This window comes from Pseudorasbora parva, chromosome 3 (assembly GCF_024679245.1).
Source record: "Pseudorasbora parva isolate DD20220531a chromosome 3, ASM2467924v1, whole genome shotgun sequence".
In the NCBI taxonomy this organism is placed as follows: domain Eukaryota; kingdom Metazoa; phylum Chordata; class Actinopteri; order Cypriniformes; family Gobionidae; genus Pseudorasbora; species Pseudorasbora parva.
This window is the reverse complement of record NC_090174.1, coordinates 14,425,320-14,449,009: the sequence shown is the minus strand read 5'-3', so window position 1 is coordinate 14,449,009 and position 23,690 is coordinate 14,425,320. Positions and strand designations below refer to the sequence as shown.

General features: G+C 37.4%; 1 protein-coding gene across 1 annotated transcript in view; it reads right to left on the bottom strand.

Moving 5' to 3' along the window:
* The window catches only part of wdr36 (WD repeat domain 36), a 29,124-nt gene extending 5,699 nt beyond the window's left edge, over nt 1-23,425 (bottom strand). Inside the window, exons 1-16 of the mRNA XM_067437875.1 lie at nt 23,121-23,425; nt 21,794-21,821; nt 21,572-21,672; nt 20,001-20,118; nt 19,768-19,900; nt 19,402-19,456; nt 15,409-15,541; nt 15,157-15,332; nt 14,929-15,049; nt 14,764-14,829; nt 11,536-11,619; nt 10,694-10,848; nt 10,491-10,605; nt 10,241-10,406; nt 942-1,050; nt 626-705 (exon numbers count right to left, since the gene is read on the bottom strand). Coding sequence (XP_067293976.1) covers nt 626-705; nt 942-1,050; nt 10,241-10,406; nt 10,491-10,605; nt 10,694-10,848; nt 11,536-11,619; nt 14,764-14,829; nt 14,929-15,049; nt 15,157-15,332; nt 15,409-15,541; nt 19,402-19,456; nt 19,768-19,900; nt 20,001-20,118; nt 21,572-21,672; nt 21,794-21,821; nt 23,121-23,282 — 1,802 coding nt within the window. The 5' untranslated portion in view covers nt 23,283-23,425. The remainder of the gene's footprint in view (nt 1-625; nt 706-941; nt 1,051-10,240; nt 10,407-10,490; nt 10,606-10,693; nt 10,849-11,535; nt 11,620-14,763; nt 14,830-14,928; nt 15,050-15,156; nt 15,333-15,408; nt 15,542-19,401; nt 19,457-19,767; nt 19,901-20,000; nt 20,119-21,571; nt 21,673-21,793; nt 21,822-23,120) is intronic.
* Between the last annotated feature and the right edge of the window lie 265 nt (nt 23,426-23,690).

Sequence of the window (23,690 nt, the reverse complement as noted above, 5' to 3'; positions counted from 1 at the left end):
TAGATGTTAGCACTTTCATTGTAAAGTAGCGTTAACATAGACAAAAGAAAACAGCGTTTGAGAAATGTGCTATATAGATAAAGGTAGGCTCAGGTACTTAAGAAACTATTACATAAATTGCAGCACATTTCAGATGATAAAACAAGACATAGTTCAGTGTCCAATTTTTTTTGACGGTTACACTTTTAGACACCATGTAATCGTGCACACGTATCAACTGCTGTAGCTCAAGACATTTTAATTCTGAAGATTTTTCATCAGAGACGTTATTTGTATACTGATTAGGGCTGCCAATTGAACATGTTATTGTAATTTATGGGGAACAATTCATAAAAAATATTAAATGCATCATGTCCAATTCATATGTACATTTTTCGACCATCTGAAGAGTTTAACCTTGAGGCATCACCTCTATGGTTTCATGTATAATTACTTGTAATAACACTTTTTATGCCTTTACTCATCTGCCACAATAACGTAGGTTGTCTTTGCTTTCTCTTAATTTGGGTGTTTTTCCTCAGCAAATATTTATAATCTTAATAGTAAAGCGATTTGATCCGTAAAATATTGTAGTGCCCACTGGCTGCCAGCTGAAAAGCCTTAGTTTATACTTTCAACTTTGTACCTGCCAGATGGAAGATCCCAGGTTCTGATGGTGCAATCCATAGATGCTGTAATCAGCCAACGTCCATCTGGACTAAATGTCTGAACAAAAAGCATAAATCACACACGTTTACTTAATTCACCCAAATATATAACCCAAAAAATTAAGTCATCATTTACTCTTACTCATGTAAAACCAATATGACTTTCTCTATTGTGTTCCATATAAAAAGAAAGTATTTTGTCCACAACAGTAGTCTAAGAGTCATTCCAAGTAAAATGAATCATTGAGAATAGCCAAAGACTATTTGAATCATGTAGTTGAAGCTGAAGCTCACCATGTCGCTGATCTGCCCACGATGTCCAGAGAATCTGCGAACAATCCTCCTAGTCTCCATATCCAAAATGTGAACGGAAAAATCATCCAGAGCGATAGCGAGCATCCCGCTGTTTGGATAAAAAGTTAAGTTATGTTAAGCATAAATCAACATCACTGTCATCCTAACTAGAGCTCTATACCATGGGTTAAATATCACATCCAACGTTAGGGCAGTCACATGAGGTTATTTTTTTTGTGCATTGAGGGATTTATTCTGTAAACGTGCTTCCATCATAGTTTATGCGCATGTGGTTTTATGTGCATTTTTAGATATTATGCTCATCTTGCGGTTTCTGTGTAGCCTTTTTTATGCAATATCCTAAAATGTGCAGAGAAATAGGTGGAAGGAAACATAGCTCATGAAAACAACATCACTCTTTAGGTTTATTATTAAAAGTCAGGTACACTATATAACGTGTAGACCCTCTAGCAGAAAACAAAACTGCAAGCATTTTGTGGAAGAGCATTAATTTGGTTGTGCTTCGGGCTCTGCATGACTGTGTGGATGAATATGGCTATACTATTGCTCATAAAACATTCGCTTTGTTTAGTGTTAACATTCACATAAGTTTGTTGCACCATTCCTGTCAGATCCAATATAGAAGGCACAACATTGTGTCTGCAAATCCAGCACCACCTGAGACTTGCTTATAAACGATTCAGCAGTGAAATGAAGCAAACACACAAACGTTCTTCCCCAGTGAGCTGGAACTTCATTAAAAATAAATGCAGTATTACACATTTCTAATATTAGGATGCAAAGGAAGCTTATGCAGCGACTGTGATCTTCCACAATATACTGCTATCTTCTTCGACATGTTTATTGCTGCTGACTAGCGTGATCCGAACAGCTCCATGAGTATGTGGGCGGGGCTACTTAATTAAACGTGCTTATTATTCTGAAGAGGTGGCGTTTCGCCACTAGATGACGTGAAGATGCGGCACATGATTGTTTTCTGGGCCTGGTGTCTATAATAGCTTTTCTTTGACTAACAAGGAAGTTTTCAGCTCTGAAACTTACAGGATATTCTTATATTACAATTCTCTTTTATATATCAAAAGCTTAAGGGAAAGTAGATTTTTATCAATACATCACCCCTTTAAACTAAACTATACCTGTTCTATCTCCATGCAGCATTTATTCACTGGCTCTGTAGGCATTATTGTCCGAGTTCAGGTTGAACTGAACACTGTTAGTTCTGTTCTGTTTTTGTTGCAGGAGTTTTTGCTCACCCCCCAAAAAAGCAATAATTTCAACAGGCTATAAAACATGATAAGAGTTTTAGATTTGAGCTAAACCTTCACATACACACTCTAGGGCAGGGGTCTCAAACTCACGGCCCACAGGATGATATTTTGTGGCCCCCTTCGTGTCATCAAAGTTTAGTGTTAGTGCAGCCCGCGCGTTGTTCTGAAAACCATCTTTTTGCGGAGTCGTTGCATGTACCGTGCTTGCAACGCTTTCTGCCTCACTTCATGTGTGTGTGTGTGTGTGTGTGTGTGTGTGTGTGTGTGTGTGTATGAGAGAGTTAGCTCGGCCCTCCCTCATGCAGTGTAATTGGTTGACACCCTGTGATTGACAGGAACAGAGGCTGATCAGACAGTCCAAATGAACGTGGTCTTACAGCTCTCAGATGGCCAATCAAATCTAAGTTGGCTTTTACATTCTCTTTGGCTTTTACAGTCTTCAGACCAGCTTCACACACACACACACACACACACACGAGTGCGTCAATCTATTGCTTAATGCCGTTATTAAGAGTGACTATTCTTTCTGGTGAAATCACAAAACAAAATGCGCACACACACACACGCGCACACACACACACACACACACACACACACACACACACACACACACACACACACACACACACACACACACACACACACACACACACACACACACACACGAGTGCGTCAATCTATTGATTAATGCCGTTACGGAGAGAGACTATTCTTTCCTGTGAAATCACAAAACAAAATGCCACACACAAATGCACACAAAATGCAATGTGTCCATGCTCTTAATATACAATTATCATCGATGAACATCTTAATGAAGAAGAAAACTATATAAGAGCAGATTAGAAATCGAAACATTTGAGACGATTTACTAAAAGTCTACTATTAGACTGAGGAACTCAAAGATATGCAGCGGATGTACGTATTTATTCCCTCATGCGAAGAATCTCGGGAATAATAATATATTTGACGCAAATTAATGCAAATATTGTTTGCAAATAGTCCCAAATAGATTATTTCCCAACTAGAATTAGACCTAGAATTTCGTTCACTGTCCTGTTTGACCTGGTTAAGGCCTTGCTTTGAATTAGTCTATTATTTTAAATAAAAAATAAAACATTTATTATTTCAGTAGTACATAATGATTTAATTTCTATAGGATATATTTAAAAAAAAATTATAATAATTAGTAGGCAGGATAAGCCTATATTAACCATTCATGTTCAGAAAGCAATGTTCCAATTCAGAAGAAATATTCATGTTGAAGAACTGTTAATAATAAAGATTAAGAAAAGACTGGATCAGTTGTGCTATTGTTTTTTTTGCAGAATACTTCATGTGGCCCGTCCTGACCCAGAGTCTACCTCCACCGGCCCCCATGTAAATTGAGTTTGAGACCCCTGCTCTAGGGACATCAGAGACTTTTTTTACATCTTGTAAAAAGTGGCATAATATGTCCCCTTTAAAAAAAAAAAGTGGTGATTTTTTAAATATTTTTTCAGAGCCATTTCGTCCTTCCGGTTTAAAAAAGCAAAGCTAAACCAACATTCAGCTTTGCTTTGTTAAAAGTAATGTATATGAATTGATCAGGAGTAGTGATTGGCTGTCGTGCCTAGAGTGTACGCATTTACATTATCGATTTTTCACCACATTATTCATGACAACAACTCTTTATCCAATCACAGCATTGTATTATGCATGATAATTTTTCAACGCTGTTTGTTAATCTCTGCCTGTTCACTTTTTTGTTGTTGTCCTTCAAGACACATGCATCATGTTTTTCCAGATTCAGAAACACAAAAGTGTTGATTGCATCTACCAACACATGTAACATTTAATTGTAATTAGGGCTGCCCCCTAACAGTCGTCTCACAGTTAATCGACTAGTAGTGGCTTGGTCAAAATTTTATTAGTCAGTTAGTTGCACAAAAAAAAATTCCACAGGAAGTGGCAAATTCAAGCAGGCTGTGATGGACAGATTGTTAAGGGCAAGAAATCCAAACATTCTCCTATCATTCATCGAATATGGCTCAAATACGGCTTCACTTGAAAGAAATCACTTGAAACATGTAAGTAGTAGGGCTGTGCATCCCCAACAATGTCACGATACATTATACGATACTAAGTCACAATAAAATGTGTATAACTATATGGATCAATTTGGAATTTAAATTTCTTTTAAGTAGAGTTTAGTAATATTAATATCTGTTTATTGAATAACCAGTGTTATACCAGGCTACATTAGCCTACTATAATATTGAAGGTAAAAATGATCTGATTTGTACAAACACTTAAATTACACTCAATTATGTTTTTTTTGTTTTGTTTTTATAAAACATTTTCTTATACAATGCTTTTATTTTGCATTGTAACCTCACCAAAAAGGTATTTTGTTTTTTGGATTTTCGGATTTCATTTATCAAAACAGGATGACAATTCTTTTGATTTAAAGGGATACTTCACCACTTTTTCATATTAAACTATGTTATTCCCTTAACTAAAACAAGTTGATACATACCTCTCGTCTCAGTGCATGCACTTAATCTCACTATCGCCCGGTGACAATCTGATAGCATTTAGCTTAGCCCACTAAGCCCAGTTCATTCACTGTGGTACCAAACAGAGATCAAGTTAGAAGCGACCAAACGCCTCCACTTCTTCCCTATTTAAATACAATTACACGAATAGTTGAACGATCAAGTATGATGACATAAAATAAAACGTGGTGCTTTTCTAAATGGATTAAAAAGGAGAACTATAAGATAAGCCACCTAACACAACTATAATAGGCTTACTTAACACTAAGGGTGCGTTCACACTTGTCATGTGTGGTTCGATTAAAACGAACCCTGGTGTGATTGCTCGTTTAGTGCGGTTCATTTGAACATATGTGAACGCTGCCATCCGAACCCTGGTGCGCACCAAACAAGCGGGCCGAGACCACTAAAAAGATGGGTCTCGGCCCGCTTCCAAACGAACTCTGGTGCGGTTCGATTGATATATGGACGCAACACGGGCCAAAGACATGTAAACGGACCAAAAACCGGACGTAATGTCACAAGATGCGACACATAGTCAGCTGATTTGAAGACGCGGAAAGAACGGTGTATCCAAAATGAATAACTTTAACGTTAGAGGGCAAACGTGGAGCAACGAGGAAGTGCCTCATCAATATTTGGTTTCGAAAATGCTAGAAAAAACCTGGTTCTTCTTATCAAAGGACCTGTGTTGCCCATTATTAGCAGGTACAGACGACAGAACGGCTGTTTCTTTTGCATAAGAGACGCCCATCTCTTTTCTGCACAACGGAGGAAATACTGCTGCTGTTTTGAATGTTTTGAACATTTTATGAGCTCTTCATGAGTTCTCAGCGGCTAAAAAAAAAAAAAATGCATATGGACACGCATAAAATGATGCTGTTTAATCCAGCACACATTATTGTTTTGAATGTTCGGTAAGCATCTCCTACGTCATATAAGCTGACCAATAGGGTTGTTACCGTCTCCCTATGCCTTTGGTTCGGTAACTTTAGGTTCGCTGTTAAAAATGCCAGTGTGAACGCTAAGCGGACCAGGACTATATGTTTCGTTTCTGTTTTTTGGTCCGGACCAAACAAACCAAACTAACCGAATTACAAGTGTGAACGCACCCTAAATAACAGCTCCAATACTAGTGATATTACAGCACCAATAACAGCAAAGTAGTCTGTTGTCTTGGCCTGCTACAAAACAGCTTCAATCTCAGCATCACCCCCAATGCCAAGTACACAACCGTTAAAAATAGACCACATACATGCGAATGCTTGCCTTGCATTATGATCATTGTATTTAACTTGAGCATTCACTTAAGCATGTACACTCACCTAAAGGATTATTCGGAACACCTGTTCAATTTCTCATTAATGCAATTATCTAATCAACCAATCACATGGCAGTTGCTTCAATGCATTTAGGGGTGTGGTCCTGGTCAAGACAATGTCCTGAACTCCAAACTGAATGTCAGAATGGGACAGAAAGGGGATTTAAGTCATTTTGAGCGTGGCATGGATGTTGATGCCAGACGGGCCGGTCTGAGTATTTCACAATCTGCTCAGTTACTGGGATTTACACGCACAACCGTTTTTAGGGTTTACAAAGAATGGTGTGAAAAGGGAAAAGGATCCAGTATGCGGCAGTCCTGTAGGCGAAAATGTCTTGTTGATGTTAGAGGTCAGAGGAGAATGGGCCGACTGATTCGAGCTGATAGAAGAGCAACTTTGACTGAAATAACCACTCGTTACAACCAAGGTATGCAGCAAAGCATTTGTGAAGCCACAACACGCACAACCTTGAGGCAGATGGGCTACAACAGCAGAAGACCCCACCAGGTACCACTCATCTCCACTACAAATAGGAAAAAGAGGCTACAATTTGCACGAGCTCACCAAAATTGGACTGTTGAAGACCCGAAATGTTGCCTGGTCTGATGAGTCTCGATTTCTGTTGAGACATTTAGATGGTAAAGTCAGAATTTGCCATAAACAGAATGAGAACATGGATCCATCATGCCTTGTTACCACTGTGCAGGCTGGTGGTGGTGGTGTAATGGTGTGGGGGATGTTTTCTTGGCACACTTTAGGCCCCTTAGTGCCAATTGGGCATTGTTTAAATGCCACAGCCTACCTGAGCAATCAATTTTAAAAATATGCCAGCCCTTGCCTATAAAGTGCAATAACTGAAAAAGTATATTTGATTTGTGTTATTTTATTACATTTAAGTTACTGTTGGTCGTTACTGCGGCAACTACTTGTGTCCAGGTATGAATGTGCTTCTCGTGTATAGAGAGTAACTGCACACATGATGGTCGGCAAAATCGCAAGAAAAGCACTGGAAAATTGCTGAGTACTGAAAATTGCTGCAATTCATCTAATATCCTTTTTATGTTTTAGAATAAATACATCAAAATATCAATAAAAACTACATTGTATATAATACTTCTCAGATACATTTTTTAGAATAAAGTTGCATCAAAATTGTATTGTATTTAACATAACTGTATGAATTCCATTTGAAATATAGAGATGAGTATTGTTTTAATGCACCCAAGTGCATTTATTTACTAAAAAACAAGCTTAATATACAGTTGTGTGCTCTTAATTTCTTTTTTCAATTACCCACTTGTAAACTTATGTTGAATTTAAAATTATGCGACAGATACAGCATTTGTTACATGGTCAAAAAATGGCATTAGGTCATTGCATGATCTGTATTTGGATGACACATTTGCCTCCTTTGAACAGTTAGTCCAGAAATTCTCTATTCCTAACACACTTCTATAGGTATCTACAGCTTAGAAGCTTTGTGTCATCGAATTCCCTTCCCATTTCCCCTGCTTTCCTCGTCAATCTCTCATTGATTCTATTCAGGTGTGGTGTAAAACAATCCATAAGCAAAGTCTATAGCCTACTTCATTTACACAATCTGACTGCTTTAGAATCTTTAAAACACAAATGGGTAAAAGAAATGGAGGATCAAATATCAGATGGAGTTTGGCAGGAAATAATCCTGAGAATAGTTTCATCTTCTATTAGTCTCAGGCATACAATTGTTCAGTTTAAAATTGTACATCGTCTACATTGGTCTAAAGATAGTTTGGCTAAGATCAAAAATGATGTGAATCCTACATGTGACAGACGTAAACAAGCTCCTGCCACTTTATATCATATGTTTTGGTCAATGAAATAAATTCATTGCTCCATCCATGTTGACAGCAATATTTGGAGTTGCTAGACAAGATAGTAGCCTAAGCAGATCCCAGTCTGATGTGATTGCTTTCAGTTCATTTTTGGCCAGAAGGTTAATATTGAACAAATGGAAAGACTCTTCACCTCCTACATTTATTTGTTTACTTTTGGTCTGACTCACATGGGGTTGGGAGAGGGTGTTCCTTTTGTTTTTGTTCTATTCCCTTTGATCCTTAAAATTTGATATTTAATTGATATTTGTATTCCTTAAATGAAAATTTAAAAAACTTGATGATTTTTTTTTTTTTAAATTATGAAATGAAATCGAATCGAAACATTTGAATCAATACCTAGACCTAGTTGCATTCTGCATGTTGTCAGTTTTTCTTGAGTCTCTCCATCATTGTCCAACTCCAGATTGAACATAAAAGGATTAACAGTTTCAGCATGTTTGCATGAGGTAATCCTATTTTGCTGGAGCTGAGCAACACACCAGCTCTTGAAGCTCCGCCCTCTTCTTGAAAGGGGGCAGGGAGCAGCAGCTCATTTGCATTTATAAGGACACACAAAAACAACGCCCTCAACAATTTTAACATTCTATAAAAAATATATGTGAGGTATTTTGAACTAAATCTTCACATACACACTCTGGGGACATCAGAGACTTGTTTTACATGTTAAAAATACACATTTTTACATCGTAAAAATGGGCCTTACAGGTAGCCTGGATGCCAGCCGAACTTAGCCCCGCCCACAACATTTTTAGGTCAGGAAGTTCGGTCTGGACTCGATCCGTAGAGGAGTTATTATTCCCGAACAGAAACTGTTCGGACCAATCACATTGTCAGGGAGATGATTGACAGATTATCACCAGAAACGTAATCAGCCACGTCATCAAAGAACGCTTGGGTTGAATTAGTTTACAACAATGATGGCTGTTGTCATAGGCGTAATTTGCAGGTGGAATATGTCTCCACCACTTGCTGCACGGATGAAGCTAACTAATACAAACAAAACATCTCTGGTTAACTAGAAGAACATCATTTAGTTTGTTTGTTAAATAAGAGGCGATCTGGCGCTCATTGCCGCTGTAATCAGTGGTGCAGATTTCTCTTGTGGCTCGCGCATGCAGTCTTCACACAGACTGTAACGCTGTTGCGGAGACTTTATATTTATTCCGGTGAAATCACGAAATTCACGCATTTTCGTGAGACTGTCCCACCCACGTTTTAAAACAAAATTACGCCACTGGCAGTTGTTGAAGAACTGAGATGTGTAGATTCCGCCATCGCGTCTGTTATAGAAGATATCGTCAGCGCATTAATTTTAAAAGAGGAACAGAGGACCCGATCAAGGCATTTGTCGATGGGAAAGATGTCTTTAGCATCTGTAGATCTGTAGTCTGTAGTTCTGATTGTTGTAGGTGATATTATGGGTATGGGTTCTGATATTATTGGTTGTAGGTCTATCCAATTGAGGTCTTTCCTGTGTCGATTGAAATACGCCCCCATAATCAAAGCCCAATGGAGTAGTATCAGACTTATATTCTGACTAGAATTGAGTATGACCACATCAGACTACCTTATAGGACCCTTTTAAAAACAATTGTTAGTGATTTTGTGATTTTGACACGATTATGAAATTTGAATGACGATTTTTTTGTGCTTTGTTCATTAAATAATTGTCACAAATGAGTGTGAACTTTGTGTCTTTTGGTATACATCTGCCTCTTGTGTCTTCTGAAAGAGCACAATAATCACAACTGGCTGAAATAATCACAGTTAAATCAAATAACCATGATCAGATGGAAAAATGTAATAAATCACAACAGGTACACTGTCGGGAAAGCCTCAAGTCATCATGTTCATCCACGCTGAAGAGCTGAGCGGAAGCCCATCTCACGTAATTACCAAAATAATGCTCCACTTACAGATTCATGCTTCAACCGCTAGAGGGTCAAATCTTCTGTACCATAAAAACATGTTTTCAAAATGTTATTTATTCATTCTGCCCTTTAAATGAAAAATGGGGTTGCAGTAAGCAATTTCTAAGAACGCTGATGAAAGTGGATTGGACTGAGCACCAAAACACATGTAGCCAATCAGCAGTAAGGGTTGTATACACTCATGATGGCGGAGGTACCCGTGTTGCATAGTATTGCATATTTTGGGGCGGAGCTATCAAGACAGGACTGTGATCCCTTTAGGTAGGGCGGTGTTTGTTGTGGTGATTTCAAATGTCAATAGTGTTTCTCAGAAATCACTTACTGCACCTTTAAATGTCTCTAATACCTGTCCCTGTGAAGCTGAGATGATGCTGGGGCGGCTGGCAGGCTGTGGTTATGAACTTGCTCCTTAGATTTAAACTTCCAGATTTTCAGAAGGTGATCTGCTCCCACACTAACAGTCAATTGGTTTAACGCATCCACAGCAACCCCACGCACAGGCCCTTCATGTGCTGCACACACACACAAAGTGCTATTTAGATCAGACTAGAATTGACACATGTTTTACCCCATATGTTCAGGTTTGGTTAACTTACCCTTGTCCTCTCCATATTTCCCTCGATGAAAACCAGACTGCATGTTGTACACATCAATGTGTCCTGAAGACAGTGCGATCACTGCAAAGTTCCCGCACGAGGTGATATCCACAGCCTGGACAACATATGACCAAATCTGATTGAAAGTCATCCGCTATTTAGCTTAATGATCATGTAAACACAAATCACATCTACACACTTACAGTTGCGTGGACATTGATTATGGGATTCCTGTTAAAGCGTTCAGGCTCCAACCTGTGAGCACCCATTGAACCTTTCTGGTAGTTCCATGTCGTAGTCATAAGCAAACCACGGTGGCATGCAATAATGCCATCCCAGTCACTCTGACGAGCCGTTTCTATAGAAAATAACATCAGTAGGCTTAAATGCATATCAGCAGGATTACACACAGTTATGACTTTCAATGTTTTAGTCGTATTGAGTTATATCTAAGGGAATTCTAACACTGTTTTGTATATAAAGAGATGACCTCAGAGTTTAAAACTAAATTAAAGAAATTCAAATTCTGTCAACATTTACTCACCGTCATGTCGTTTCAAACCTAAAAGACTTTCGTTCGTTTTTGAAAAACGAAGACATTTTAAGGATTTTCATATTTTCCAAACGTGCCTGAATGACTTGTGGGAAATGATGAGGTTTGTCCTCGATGAGGTAGGTCATGCATGATTGAGCTTCCATTTACCATATTTGATGTGCTCTATGCATGCGTTTTGATCAAATTTTATATGCGAATTAAAGCCTAAATTAAAACTTTTCAAAATATAAAGTGAGACTTGGACCAAATCACTTGATTCATATAGATTACTTTTATAACATCTTAATGTACTTTTAGAAGCTTGAACATTTTGGTTTTGTGGACCTTCAAATGAATGGACAAAAATAAATGACAGAATATTAAAAATATCTTTAAGTGTGTTCCAAAGATGAACAAATGACATGAGAGTAAGTAACTGATGACAGAATTTTCATCTAATCATTTTAAAAAGATACATTATTAATTTAATAAGGAAATCATTTATCACACCTGAGGCAAAAGTTGTGATGGCTGGAAGTTTTTCCATGTCGTACCTCACACCTTTTTTTTTAGCTTTTGTTTTGTTGAGGGTTCCTGTTGGTAAAAACAAAAACAAACACTGAAGATACTACTTGGGGCAAAACAATATAACATCAATTGCTTTTACAATGTGATGCCCATAATTAAGTGCTTAAAAGGTGAAGTGTGCAATTTTAAAAACACCAAATTTTTAAAATTCCAAATTAAATGGGCTAAGACAAAAAAAAAGACAATTGTAGGCTGACTTGGTGAACAGTGTGAAGACTGTTTTAAAACTAGTGATCTTCTAATCCACTATTCAGATCGGGTTTTGGGTCCGATACTGCCATTTTTGCTGGATCAGGTATTGGTCGGAGTAGACCGGTCCAAATCCAATATTTTGCTTATAATATTCTGTGTTATTGTAGCCCTAGCCTGGATGCCAGCCGAACTCAGCCCTGCCCACAACATTTGAGCTTGGACAGTTCGGTCTGGTCTTGATCCATAAAGGTGTAATTATGCCCGAACAGAAACTGTTCAGACCAATCAAATCATGAGGGTGGGCTTTAGACGATGATGGACAGATAATAAACAGTGACGTAATCATCCACGCCATCGAAGGCGCTTGGTTAAATTTGTTCTCATACAATCCTAAATGGTGTTCATTCACCTAAACTATTTCTCTCTGAAATGATGATCATGTAGGTAAGTAACTGTGTATGCTTAAATACTTTTTTTTTTACAACACCGGCAAAGATTGTTTATTCCAGCGTGCGTGCAGACAAGGTTGCCAACTTTTTACCACAAAACCCGCCAACTAACATTACTAGGCCAAAACAATAGCTTCTCGTGGGTGTTCTTCGGGCGCTTGGGGGGGTAGAATATGAGTTATTTTGGTACCGTTGCCTGCTAAAATTCGCATTCATGGGTCTTGATGTTATTAAGAGGTTCAAGTCTGTCTTTTGCCACACTCGCTCTATTCCCTTTTCCCATCACATATCAGATCGGAAAGGCATTTATTTTCAATTAAAATTGAGAAAATATTAGAAAAGAAAAACTCCATCTCGCCTAGGGCAACCAAAGAGCTAGAGCTGGCCCTGACGATCTGTAAGCAACATATCTACGGTTGTATTTTGTAATACAACATAATATTACCCTTTGTCATTAGACATGCTATTTAGTTTTGTATGGTACTTGGTGTTTCCTATTGTTACTGTGCTAGCATCTTGCGTTATCTAGACCAGTGGTTCTCAAACCTGTCCTGGGGGCCCCTAACCAGTGCACATTTTGCATGTCTCCCTCATCTAACACACCTGATTCAAATCATCAGCTCATTACTAGAGACTGCAAGACTTGCCCTGCGTCCCAATTCGCATACTATACATCCTAAATAGTATTCGAAAATAGAATTAGTATGTCCCAAATCGTAGTATGTTGAAAAGAGTATTCCAAAGATTCCCGGATGGTTTACTATTTCCGGTCCGAATTCACAGTACGGATCGATGGGCACTCTAACGGCTGATATTGCCCACAACCCATTGCGAGTTGGACGAGGATTCGATTAGAACTACAAACGCGGATAAAAAGCGTTAAAAAACTACAAACATGACGGATGTGCGAGTTCGACGGTTAAGTAGAGAAGTTTAGATAAAGGGGTTTGAGTGACCCTATCAATATTTAACCTGACAAAAATATATTTATTCAGTGTTGTCACATTATATTTCACATGTAGCAGCATTGAGAACTTTTGTAATGACACGTTTGGCCATTAACTTTTAAATGCATCATTATATTTAAACTGCAAACACATGAGGAGAGTCTCTGCATTAAAGACCCACAAATGGCAGATCAACGAGCGGCTACATTTCTCTCCGATACGGTAGGAGATTAAACTGAATGTGAAGGATTTGAACTGTGACGAATCTGACGATGATTGACAGGGCAGATAAACGGTGACGGGATGCACGTAACTAAGCGACAGAGTCCGTTAAAGATGGCGAAGTAGTATGTCCCGAAGCTTGCATACTTTTCTGCTACACACTCAAAAGTATATACTTTTTCTTCACAAAAAGAGTACATACTTTTAGGACGTAGTATAAGTAGGCGAATTGGGACGCAGCATTGAATTGGGTTTGTTTGATGAGGGAACATGCAAAATGTGCAATGGTGAGGGGTCCCTAGGACAGGTTTGAGAACCACTGGTCTAGACAATGCGGTCTCTCTAAGAAACTTTCAATTTAATCAGAAATTGTTTAAACAGCTAGTCAATAAGTGGATATTGCCAACTACTGAACTCTTATTATTTCACTATGGCAAGATTAATTCAATTTTTCATTCTAGGGCACCTTTAAAAGAAAAGGCTCAATAAACTATTGCACAGCTACAGTATATTACATTACACATCAACATCTCTCCTTTTGTGTTTTGAACTTCAATGCGGATGGAGCTCTGCACGTTGTAACTCCATGTTGCTTCAAGCGCATCATCCTGAGCATGGGATGCACATACGCGCTTTGTGCCGCTCTGTATTGGAGCCTTTCATATTATAATACTTTAGCACCATGAAAGATTGTTAATGGCAATCATATGTTGCTACCCTTTTAAAAAGCTGCGCTACAAATTTAAAATAAATATCTTTTAATTTTATAGTATATATTTATTATCTATAAATATATTTATTTGCTTTTTCATAGTCACGAGTCATTGATGAAGGAGTTAGCCTGACTCCTGTTTATTTTGAATGTCTACTAGTAAAGCTATTAATGCACTGGTGCACAATCATTTAATAAATAACTCACTACATTTGTGTCTGTTTGTAATTTTATTTTACAAAGTTAAGAAAGTAATGTTTAAGTCAAGCCTGCCTGATGCCTTTCACAAAAGAATGATCCCAGTGTCTTCCACACAGTGAGGCATACTGTTCATCAGGTAATTAACCTTTTTTATTTAAGTATCGCGTTTCGGCCGATACTGAATTCCAGATATCGGAATCGATATCGGAGGCAAAAACGCTGATCGGAGCATCCCTATTTAAAGCAGTGCTTTGTTTAACAGACAGATATAGAAGGATTCGACAAAGCATCAAAACATCAAAAAACACTTCAGAAAATGTAAATATCAAACTCTTTTTGGTGCACTTCTGTTTGGTGATGCTAGTTATACAGGCATTACACACTTTACCTTTACATTCCTAACAAGAAAATGCCAAGTAGTTATTACCGTGTCCCAAACTCTTGTTTAACCTTTCATGAACAGTTGAAAATGACTGCAAAGTACCATCTTGACCTATTATGAGAAATAAAAATATTATGATCATTATGCTTAAATACAATTATCTGCACTTATATGGCTTGTATATTCACGATGTACTAGTTATGACAGTACCTGCGCTAAGAATGTGCAAGCCGTTCTTGTCATAGTGCCGGATCTTTGTTGGTGGGGCGCTGTGACCAATCCGATGTCTTAGAAGACGGCCGTCGCCTCCGGAAGCATCAAAAATCCACACCTATGTCACACACACCATTGTTTACTATCATAATACACATTCAAATTCTACTGTCACATCTAAATAATTTACAATATGACAACCAAGCCCGAGTTAACAACACAAACCCGTATGGCATTGTCTGCTCCGTTGGTGATCAGGAGGGGTTCATTTTGAAGAAATGAGAGGCCAGCGATGGCGGTTGTATGAGCATCTCGCATTTGACTATTTAGTTTCTTCTCCTCTAAATCCCATAGCCCTATGTGTCCAATAGGACTGCCAGATGCCATGATTGGATGCCCATCTGAAAGGACAAAGTAAGTGAAATATAAAGGGAAAAGTAAAGTATACATTTTATGAGGCCTAGGTAATAACATTACCTGTCCTGAAGGATAAAGCTGTAACCGGACCCCAGTCTTGTTGGAACTTCATCAGTGTTTCATCAAATCGGATATTGTGAATGATGATCTGGCCAGATGCTAAACCCACACCCACAACATCCAAAGCTGGACTCTAAAGAGATTAATTTTGACAGAACGCATAGTTTACTTAGGGCTCAAGACACACACAAAAAATTAAGGAGCTATTGGCTCCTATAAGAAAAAAATTGGTGTTTAATTATGTTTTAGTGCCACATAAAAATAAACATATATTTTACATTTTAAACACTTCATTTTAGCCACCCTGTCATGTGTTTATATCTGTCTTCATTTTACAGCATCAGCATTTATACATCTATCTTGTGGATGTCCTGGGAACTAAAGTTCACTTAAAGTGGGAACTGAACATCTTTTTTAACTTGAGAATTATAAAGTGGCAAAGAAGACCATAATTATGTCAGTATCACTCAGCTATTGACTGTAGTCTGGCCTCCTCCTCAGTGCATCATATAAATGTTGTCTTATGTCTTGTACACATCCAGTCCATTATTCTTCATTAGTAATATGCGAGAGATAAATTTGAAAGGCAGCTCTTCACATGCAATCATATAGTATAGTCTGTATCAGAGTCGGTAGTATAATTCTGCAGACTTTTGACAGGTCATTTGTGACAACCTTAGACTGTAAAAAAATATGGACGTAGTGTCCGTGACGTCACCCATAGGATTCCGAAGAGCAGTTCTGAAGTGTAAAGTAGAGACGAGCTGGCCATCACTTCACGGCCGGATGGCAGAAAACGTGCGAAGAGGCAGGACGTGGGCGGAGCTGAGGTGACGCACTGACTAACAAACAGCGGATAAATGGCTATCCATCTGTCACTCAAAGTGACCACGCCCTTAATTATGCATAATTTTAAGGCTTTATATAATGTAAATAAGTTATTAAAAAAATTCAGCCCCCTCACAGTTGTCATGAAGAGCAAAATTAATGTATAAACCAAAACAACAATTTGTAGCAGGCTGTAAATATGTTTTATTTCTGCTGTCAAGTTTGGAATTTTAACATGGGTCTCAATGAGATTCTGCTCCCTTCTGGAGCCTGTCCCTAGTGGCCAGTTGATGAAAATTGATTATAATTGCTTAAAATTGATTAAAATCAAGATTAAAATTGCAGTTTAAGTTACTTCTGTATTGGCTTCAACAGAAACTGGGGGAGGTTGACGCTTGGTCACAACTACAGATTATACTTTCCCATTTTTGTATCCCCACCTACAGACAGTCGGATCGACAGAGGGTTATTAACAGAAAAATGTATGTAAGGGTTTATCACTGAAAATTGTATCGTACTTTACTCTTTAAACAGCATTATGGTAAAAGTGGAACAATATGGCAACAGCTTTCTTACATGTTTGCGACAGTGTTTTACTTCGGGGGTTGGGCGGAATTGACAGAATTGCATATTTTTCCAGTTTTCTACTTCATATGTACACTTCAGGCAGCTTCATATACCACAATGCAACGCGATTGTGACGTCACCGCATATCGCGTTTAATTTACCCCACCACAAACAACTATGATATTTTTCAATATTTTTAAAACGACCCAAATGCACCTATATACATATAGAATGTTGCATTAAACTATTTCGTAAAGGAATATTTCGTAAAAAATAGATAATAAATACACTCCATAATGGATTCCAAGTGATCAAGGGCTTAGATGCGTCATTCCAGTTCAGTCCATTGCAAAGGTTCCGCTAGTAGTGGGCGCTCATGCAACGTAAGCAATGATGCACATCCGAGTGAACCAGACGGAGGGAAGTTCGCGAGTGAAGGGCATAATAAAAACTAACTGGAACACAGCACTGGTCTTATATAATTTAACACAGAATTTTCGGTGATTCAGTGAAATTGCCACAGATTTTGAGCCATGTTCATTTCACGGAATCACCGAAAATTCCGGGATGGGTCCACAGATCATGATGTCTATGTAAGTCAATGACAGGCATTTTATGAATATTTATAGGCCACTTTTATATTTTAGAGCAACTAACTCCACTCCTACCCACTCTCAAAAATATAAAACACATAAAAGGCAAATAAAAGTACAGTCACAGGTATTTATTGCAAAAACTGACTGAGTTAATAAAAGTATTAACTCGTGTTGCATTCCAAGTCTCCTGAAGTCATACGATACATTTATGTGAAGAACAGAGTTGATCTTAAAGTTTTAATCACTGAAATGACGATCCAATCCGCCGCTCCGTGAACACACACACTGTGTGTTAGGGGTGTAAGAAAATATCGATACACGTGAATATCGCGATATTATGTTTGGCGATACTGTATCGATTCTCAAAAACGCTGTATCGATATTTATATATTTACATCCAAGATTCGTGGCTTTGTGTTCGGTTTGAACCACAGACTGTATAACACCCAACCACTAGATGGCAATGTTATCTCAGAACGTAACTGACGCGGAGCCAGAGAAGCGCAAGGTAAAAGTGCATCACTAGTGTTTACATTAGCAAACCCAGCTCTCAAGACGATAGAATTATGCCGCTCTTGCAGTATACAGAGCTGAAGTGTGGAGTCATGTTGGCTTCAACTAAAAAGAAGCCACTAAGGAAATCGACAAGAATCATGCTGAGAAGCATTTCGATAGAATGTCCTGCACGCTTTCCTCTCAGTAACAAAATAAACACACTCCAAAACTGACAGCGGTGGCAGGAGAACGAAAGATAATTCCGATGTGGATATGGATGCACCAGCTCTGCAGTTCAGTAACATTACTTGAAATAGCACTTTATACAATAGACTGCTATATAGAAAGCAGCTTTAGGGTCCGATCACACAGAACACGTATTTCAGGTTCGAATGTGCTTTAATGTTTCTAGGCAACCCCCGAATCACCTGTACTGTCAGTCAAATCAATGTAACGGTCAACACAACGGAAGGCCTGCCTCTTCATTCATTCGTTTGGACAACAGAACATAAGCGTGATGATGTTGCACACTTTTCTGCTCAGAGTTGACTTTTTTTCAACTTCACGCGCTCGGAGCGCTCCTTCAAAAACGCGAGGCGCCCAGGGCGCATAAGCAGCGCGCATAACGCTCTCTGCCAACCGAAATCCATTCAAAAAAGGCTTCTCGCTGCAAAAACGCGTTCTGTGTGATCGGCTCTACTGTGTTAAATATAAAACAAACAGTCATTCAGTCATGAAATGGACTGCACTTCCTGTTGTGAAATAGCCACTGCTATACTGTGAACCTTTAAAACATATACACATAAAGAATCCTGCAGTCACTTTACATTTCCCTCAACTTAGATTGCACATTGCATATGATTAGTGATATAAATGATACTGTATTAATTAAATAAAATACTTTGTCTTGTGTTTTAGGCTTATGGTTGTGTTCTTTATTCTTTTAAATTATAAAAAACAAAAACACACAAAAAAGAAATATCGCAATATATTGCCTCTCTTACAATATCGCAATATATTGCAATATATTGTATCGTAACCCCTGTATCGTGATACGTATCGTATCGCCAGAGTCTTGGCAATACACAGCCCTACTGTGTGTTATATATGACTCAGTCATATTCATTCAAATGACACAGTCGGTCATGAGACACATGAGCACAGAGCACCAATGGCATTTTAAAATCAGAGCTGACGTAATGATGCAATTGGTCACAAGCATACGGCAGCCAGTACTGTCAAAGGTGAGTAAAAAAGTTTGAAAACATTTCTGTAAATGGGACACAATATCTTTAGAGGATTGTATTATCTTTGATAGTGTTGTGAAAAGGTTATATATTCAGTGCATTTATTTGTTTGTATACCTGTCAGTTACTCGACTCAACCACGTTCATGGAATCAGTTTGTGCTATTTTTAGGAGCCGTTTATGAATCAGTCAATTATGAATGTGTAGTTTCAAATGTACATGGAGTAAAGAATAAAAAGAAAGAAAGTAACGAGACCAACCTGTTGAAGAACAGTTACAGCAGATGCCCATCCAGGAAATGTGCACAGGAGTTTGCTGGATTAAGAGAGGAAGATTTGTTTTATTATTTAAAACAATCATCATTGAGAATAATGAGAATTGCAAGCAAAATAGAAAAAAAGACTTGCATGGCATGTTTTGGTGAGCTTCAACTCGTAATCAATACTAGTACCAAAAATGTTTACTGTGAAGTCATTATAAATATTGCAAATTTATTTAAAAAAAATTATAATCTTCATACAATTAATAATTTAATGGCTCAAAGAACACTATAAAACACTAACTTTAAATGTCACAGAAGCCACTAATATCGTCAACTACATTATGCATTTATTAGAAGTGCATACTTTGATCTGATGTTCCATAACTGAAGAATTCCTTGACTGCTTCCAAACAGGATTTTGTTCAGGTACGTGCTCGGGTGCATCATGGCAGAGACCTCAAATGATGCTTTGTCATATGAAATCTGCAGGTATGTTTCTGCAGTAAGATTGACAAAACATATTACAATACACTGTTAAGATATCCTTGATTCTGCTGAGAGAAAGAAATGTAAACATAGCAAAAATAACAAACCAACCCTCAGACTCGACATCCCAAATGATGACAATATTGTCCTTGTCAACAGAAATGAGATGATCTCCAAAAGGCAACAGTAAGTGCACATCAGCTTGATGGCCTGTGTATGTGTGAACAACCTGGATGCAAGAGTAAAAGTTTTATGCATCTTAAAAAGGTGAAGTAGTTTCTGAGACACTAATGGAACCTAGCGGTATAACAAGAAAATGTTCCTTTCATGAGTTGTGCCTCTCCAACTCAAACATCACAAACAGCTCTTAGTTTTGAGTGCTTGTGAAGGCATGTCTCATCAGGTAAAAGCAAGCTACTTTCAATAAAAGGTCCAAAATATTATATATTAGGAAAATATTAAAAATATGAAAATATTAAATATTAGGAAAACTTTTAGCTGTGTTGCTGTGTCATAAGTAAGCAAATGTGTAGGTTAAAGGGTTAGTTCACCCAAAAAATGAAATTGATGTCATTAATGACTCAATCTAATGTCGTTCCACAACCATAAGACTTCTGTTCATCTTCAGAACACAGTTTAAGATATTTTATATTTTAGTCCCAGAGCGTATGCAGTCAATGCCCACTTTACTGTCCATGTCCAGAAAGAGAAGAAAAACATCATCAAAGTAGTCCATATGTGACATCATTAGAATCTCTTGAAGCATCGAAAATACATGTTGGTCCAAAAATATCAAAAACAATGATTTTATTCACTATTGTCTTCTCTTCCGTGTTCCTCCAAAAAGATTCAAAGATTAGAGATTCTAATCAAAGCTGCCGTTTTAGCTGAGTGGGGGCTCTGGGCATTAACTGTAACAGCTCCGTGTTGCAAGCACCAATCCGGTTCGGGGTTTTTTTCTTCTATAGACTGTACTCACAAAGATATAACGATCAAGATAGACTTCAAAATTCCCTGGAGTTGTCCTTTAAGCTGCACATTTGAGCTTCCACAAGAACCAATGAAGTTCATTCTCGGGTTATGCAGCAAGTTTGAGCTTCTGCAAGAACCAATGAGATTCATTCTTGTGTTTCACAGCAAGTTTGAGCTTCTGCAAGAACCAATGAGATTCATTCTTGTGTTTCACAGCAAGTTTGAGCTTCTGGAAGAACCAATGAGGTTCAGAAGTACGTTTGAACTTTTAAGGAGGTTTGTTCTCGTGCATCAAGCTGATTTGGCTGAGCTTCTGTTTATTCACTGATCAATGAATAAAAAGAATAAATTAATGAATAAAAAACTAAATACAATATGGTCATCATATAAAGCGATTGGCTCTTTAAAAAAAATTTGGACTTAACTCCTTTGATTCATATGAATTCGTTTTTACAATCTCTGTGACATTTGTGAAGTGTCAAAGTTGTGTAGTTATCAACAGAGATAAAGAAATCTCTCAGATTTAATTAAAAAGATCTTAATTTGTGTTCTGATCTTAATATCTTAATTTGTGTTCTTAAGATTGAATGAAAGTCTTGAATGGCATACTAATAGTAGTCGATGAACAATAAACCGTGGGTTAAGAGCACATTACATTGCTAAGTATTGAGTATTTTAAGTATTTTGTTGCAATTACTTTTATACGTTACCTCTTTGCTTTTTGCAAAAGCTGAGATAAGTTTTCCATATGCAGCATAGACAAGCATACGATCTGCCGCCAGGAATGAAATGTCTTCAGGGAGGGCATTACCTGTATAGGTGGTTATCACAACCGTTTCAATCAAATACATATGGGAAACTATAATATGTTGATTATGTAGGTCCAGAAAAAGTGCAGTAATCAGGGAATAAATGTACTGAATCCTACTTACTGACGGCAACGATTCCAAGTTTCTTTACCTGCCACAAAAAAGACGGGTTCGTTTTATATTGCACAGAAAGTATTACCATAAATGAATTAATAAAAAGCAATATTATATTATTTATTTATCAGAAGTTATTATTATTACACAACTTTAATTATTACTCTCATTTTAACACCACATTTGTTTACTGTATCTAAAAAAGTGTGGCTATGCAAATAATACTGAGTAATATTAATATTAGTGCAAAGGGAAAAATTAATTGTGATTAATATAAAAGTTTGTGTTTACATAATATGTGTGTACTGTGTATAATTATTATTTATATATAAATGCACGCACACATGCATGTAAGAAATATTAGCATGTTTATACTGTATGTGTGTCTGTGAGTGGGCGTGTGTGTATGTATACATAATTATACACAGCACACATATATTATCTAAACACAATTAATACTGAAAAACATATTTAGACAACATAAATACATGTAACATGGTGAAAAATTGTGTGTTTCTAAAATATTCACAAAATGAATCTGTCACTTTGAGACAACACAAAAAGTCACATGCATATCTAAACCGGTTTAGTGCCTAAACTACTGGTACTGTGCTACCAAAAAAAGTGTCCAAAAAGTATGGTAGTACCTCAGTAGTTACATGGTATTCTTTTTAGACGTACCTTGGAGTACCAAGTGGTTGTACAGTGATGCCAATACTATGGTATATTTATTGAAAAGCTCCTATATAGTTTGCCATGTTGTATTATGGTTACAATTCATTTTAAGGTGGCATTGTTACAGTGTAATTATATAATTATTGAGTAATATTGATTAACAAATGTTACTATAGGGTAGGATTGGTTGCATGTAATTATACATAATTTACTGTTATTAATATAATATGTACATGTAACAAGGACACTGTAAAATAAAGTGTTACCGGTATTGCATTGTTTTTTTGACATGGTACTACCATCGTATTTACATTGGTGGTGCGGACATATCGTGTTACATTAATCTCAATACCATAGTACTACAATCACTGTACCATTCGCTCTTTGATATTAACCAGACCACAGTCATTATTTTTATCATGGTATTTAAATTGTTAAATTGTATTCTACTATGGCACCTTCAAGAGTACCATGACACGGGTCATACATGGATTATAGATTAAGTTATGTTACCAAGGATTTTAAATGCTTCACTGAAGTACTTCAAATAACGGTTTTACCACGGAAGAAGTTCGAAACAGACCAGATAATAAAAAAGTAGCATGCAATATTTTGTAAGAGGTTATTTTGACTGAATGCCATTTATTGAATTCGCACTTACATTATATGTGTGGAAACACTGTCCAACTGCAGTGACCACATAGAACTCTCCGTGTTTCTTATGGAAGCGAAGCACGTGCCCCAGATGATTAGAGTAAAGCCCCAGCGCCCTGAATCCAGAGAAAATCACGCTTCCTTTCTTTCCCGCAGACATATCGATCATGTATTTTCACCAGTAGAAACCTCAAACGTAAGTGACTGTGCACGGAATACGAATATATGTTTAACACAGTTTCCCCCACATTTCTGTATCGGTACCCGATGTTGTCAAATAGCGTTACACTAAATACAGTTCGTCTGGAAACTCTCTAGTCTACTTTGGGTTCCTACTCTCACCATTAATCATCAAAATTTTTACCCAACATTTTTTTCATTTGTTAAAAAAAAGAGAACACACGGCTTTACTAAATGATTATAAAGGCATTTTTTTATTGTCATGAACTTTGTTGTCTACACATATACATGGCATATAGCTATATTAATAGAGAGTCTGTTAATATACACATTAAATATATATATGACAAAATAAAAGTCTGACAGTGCATTTACCATAAGACAAAACACATTTTTA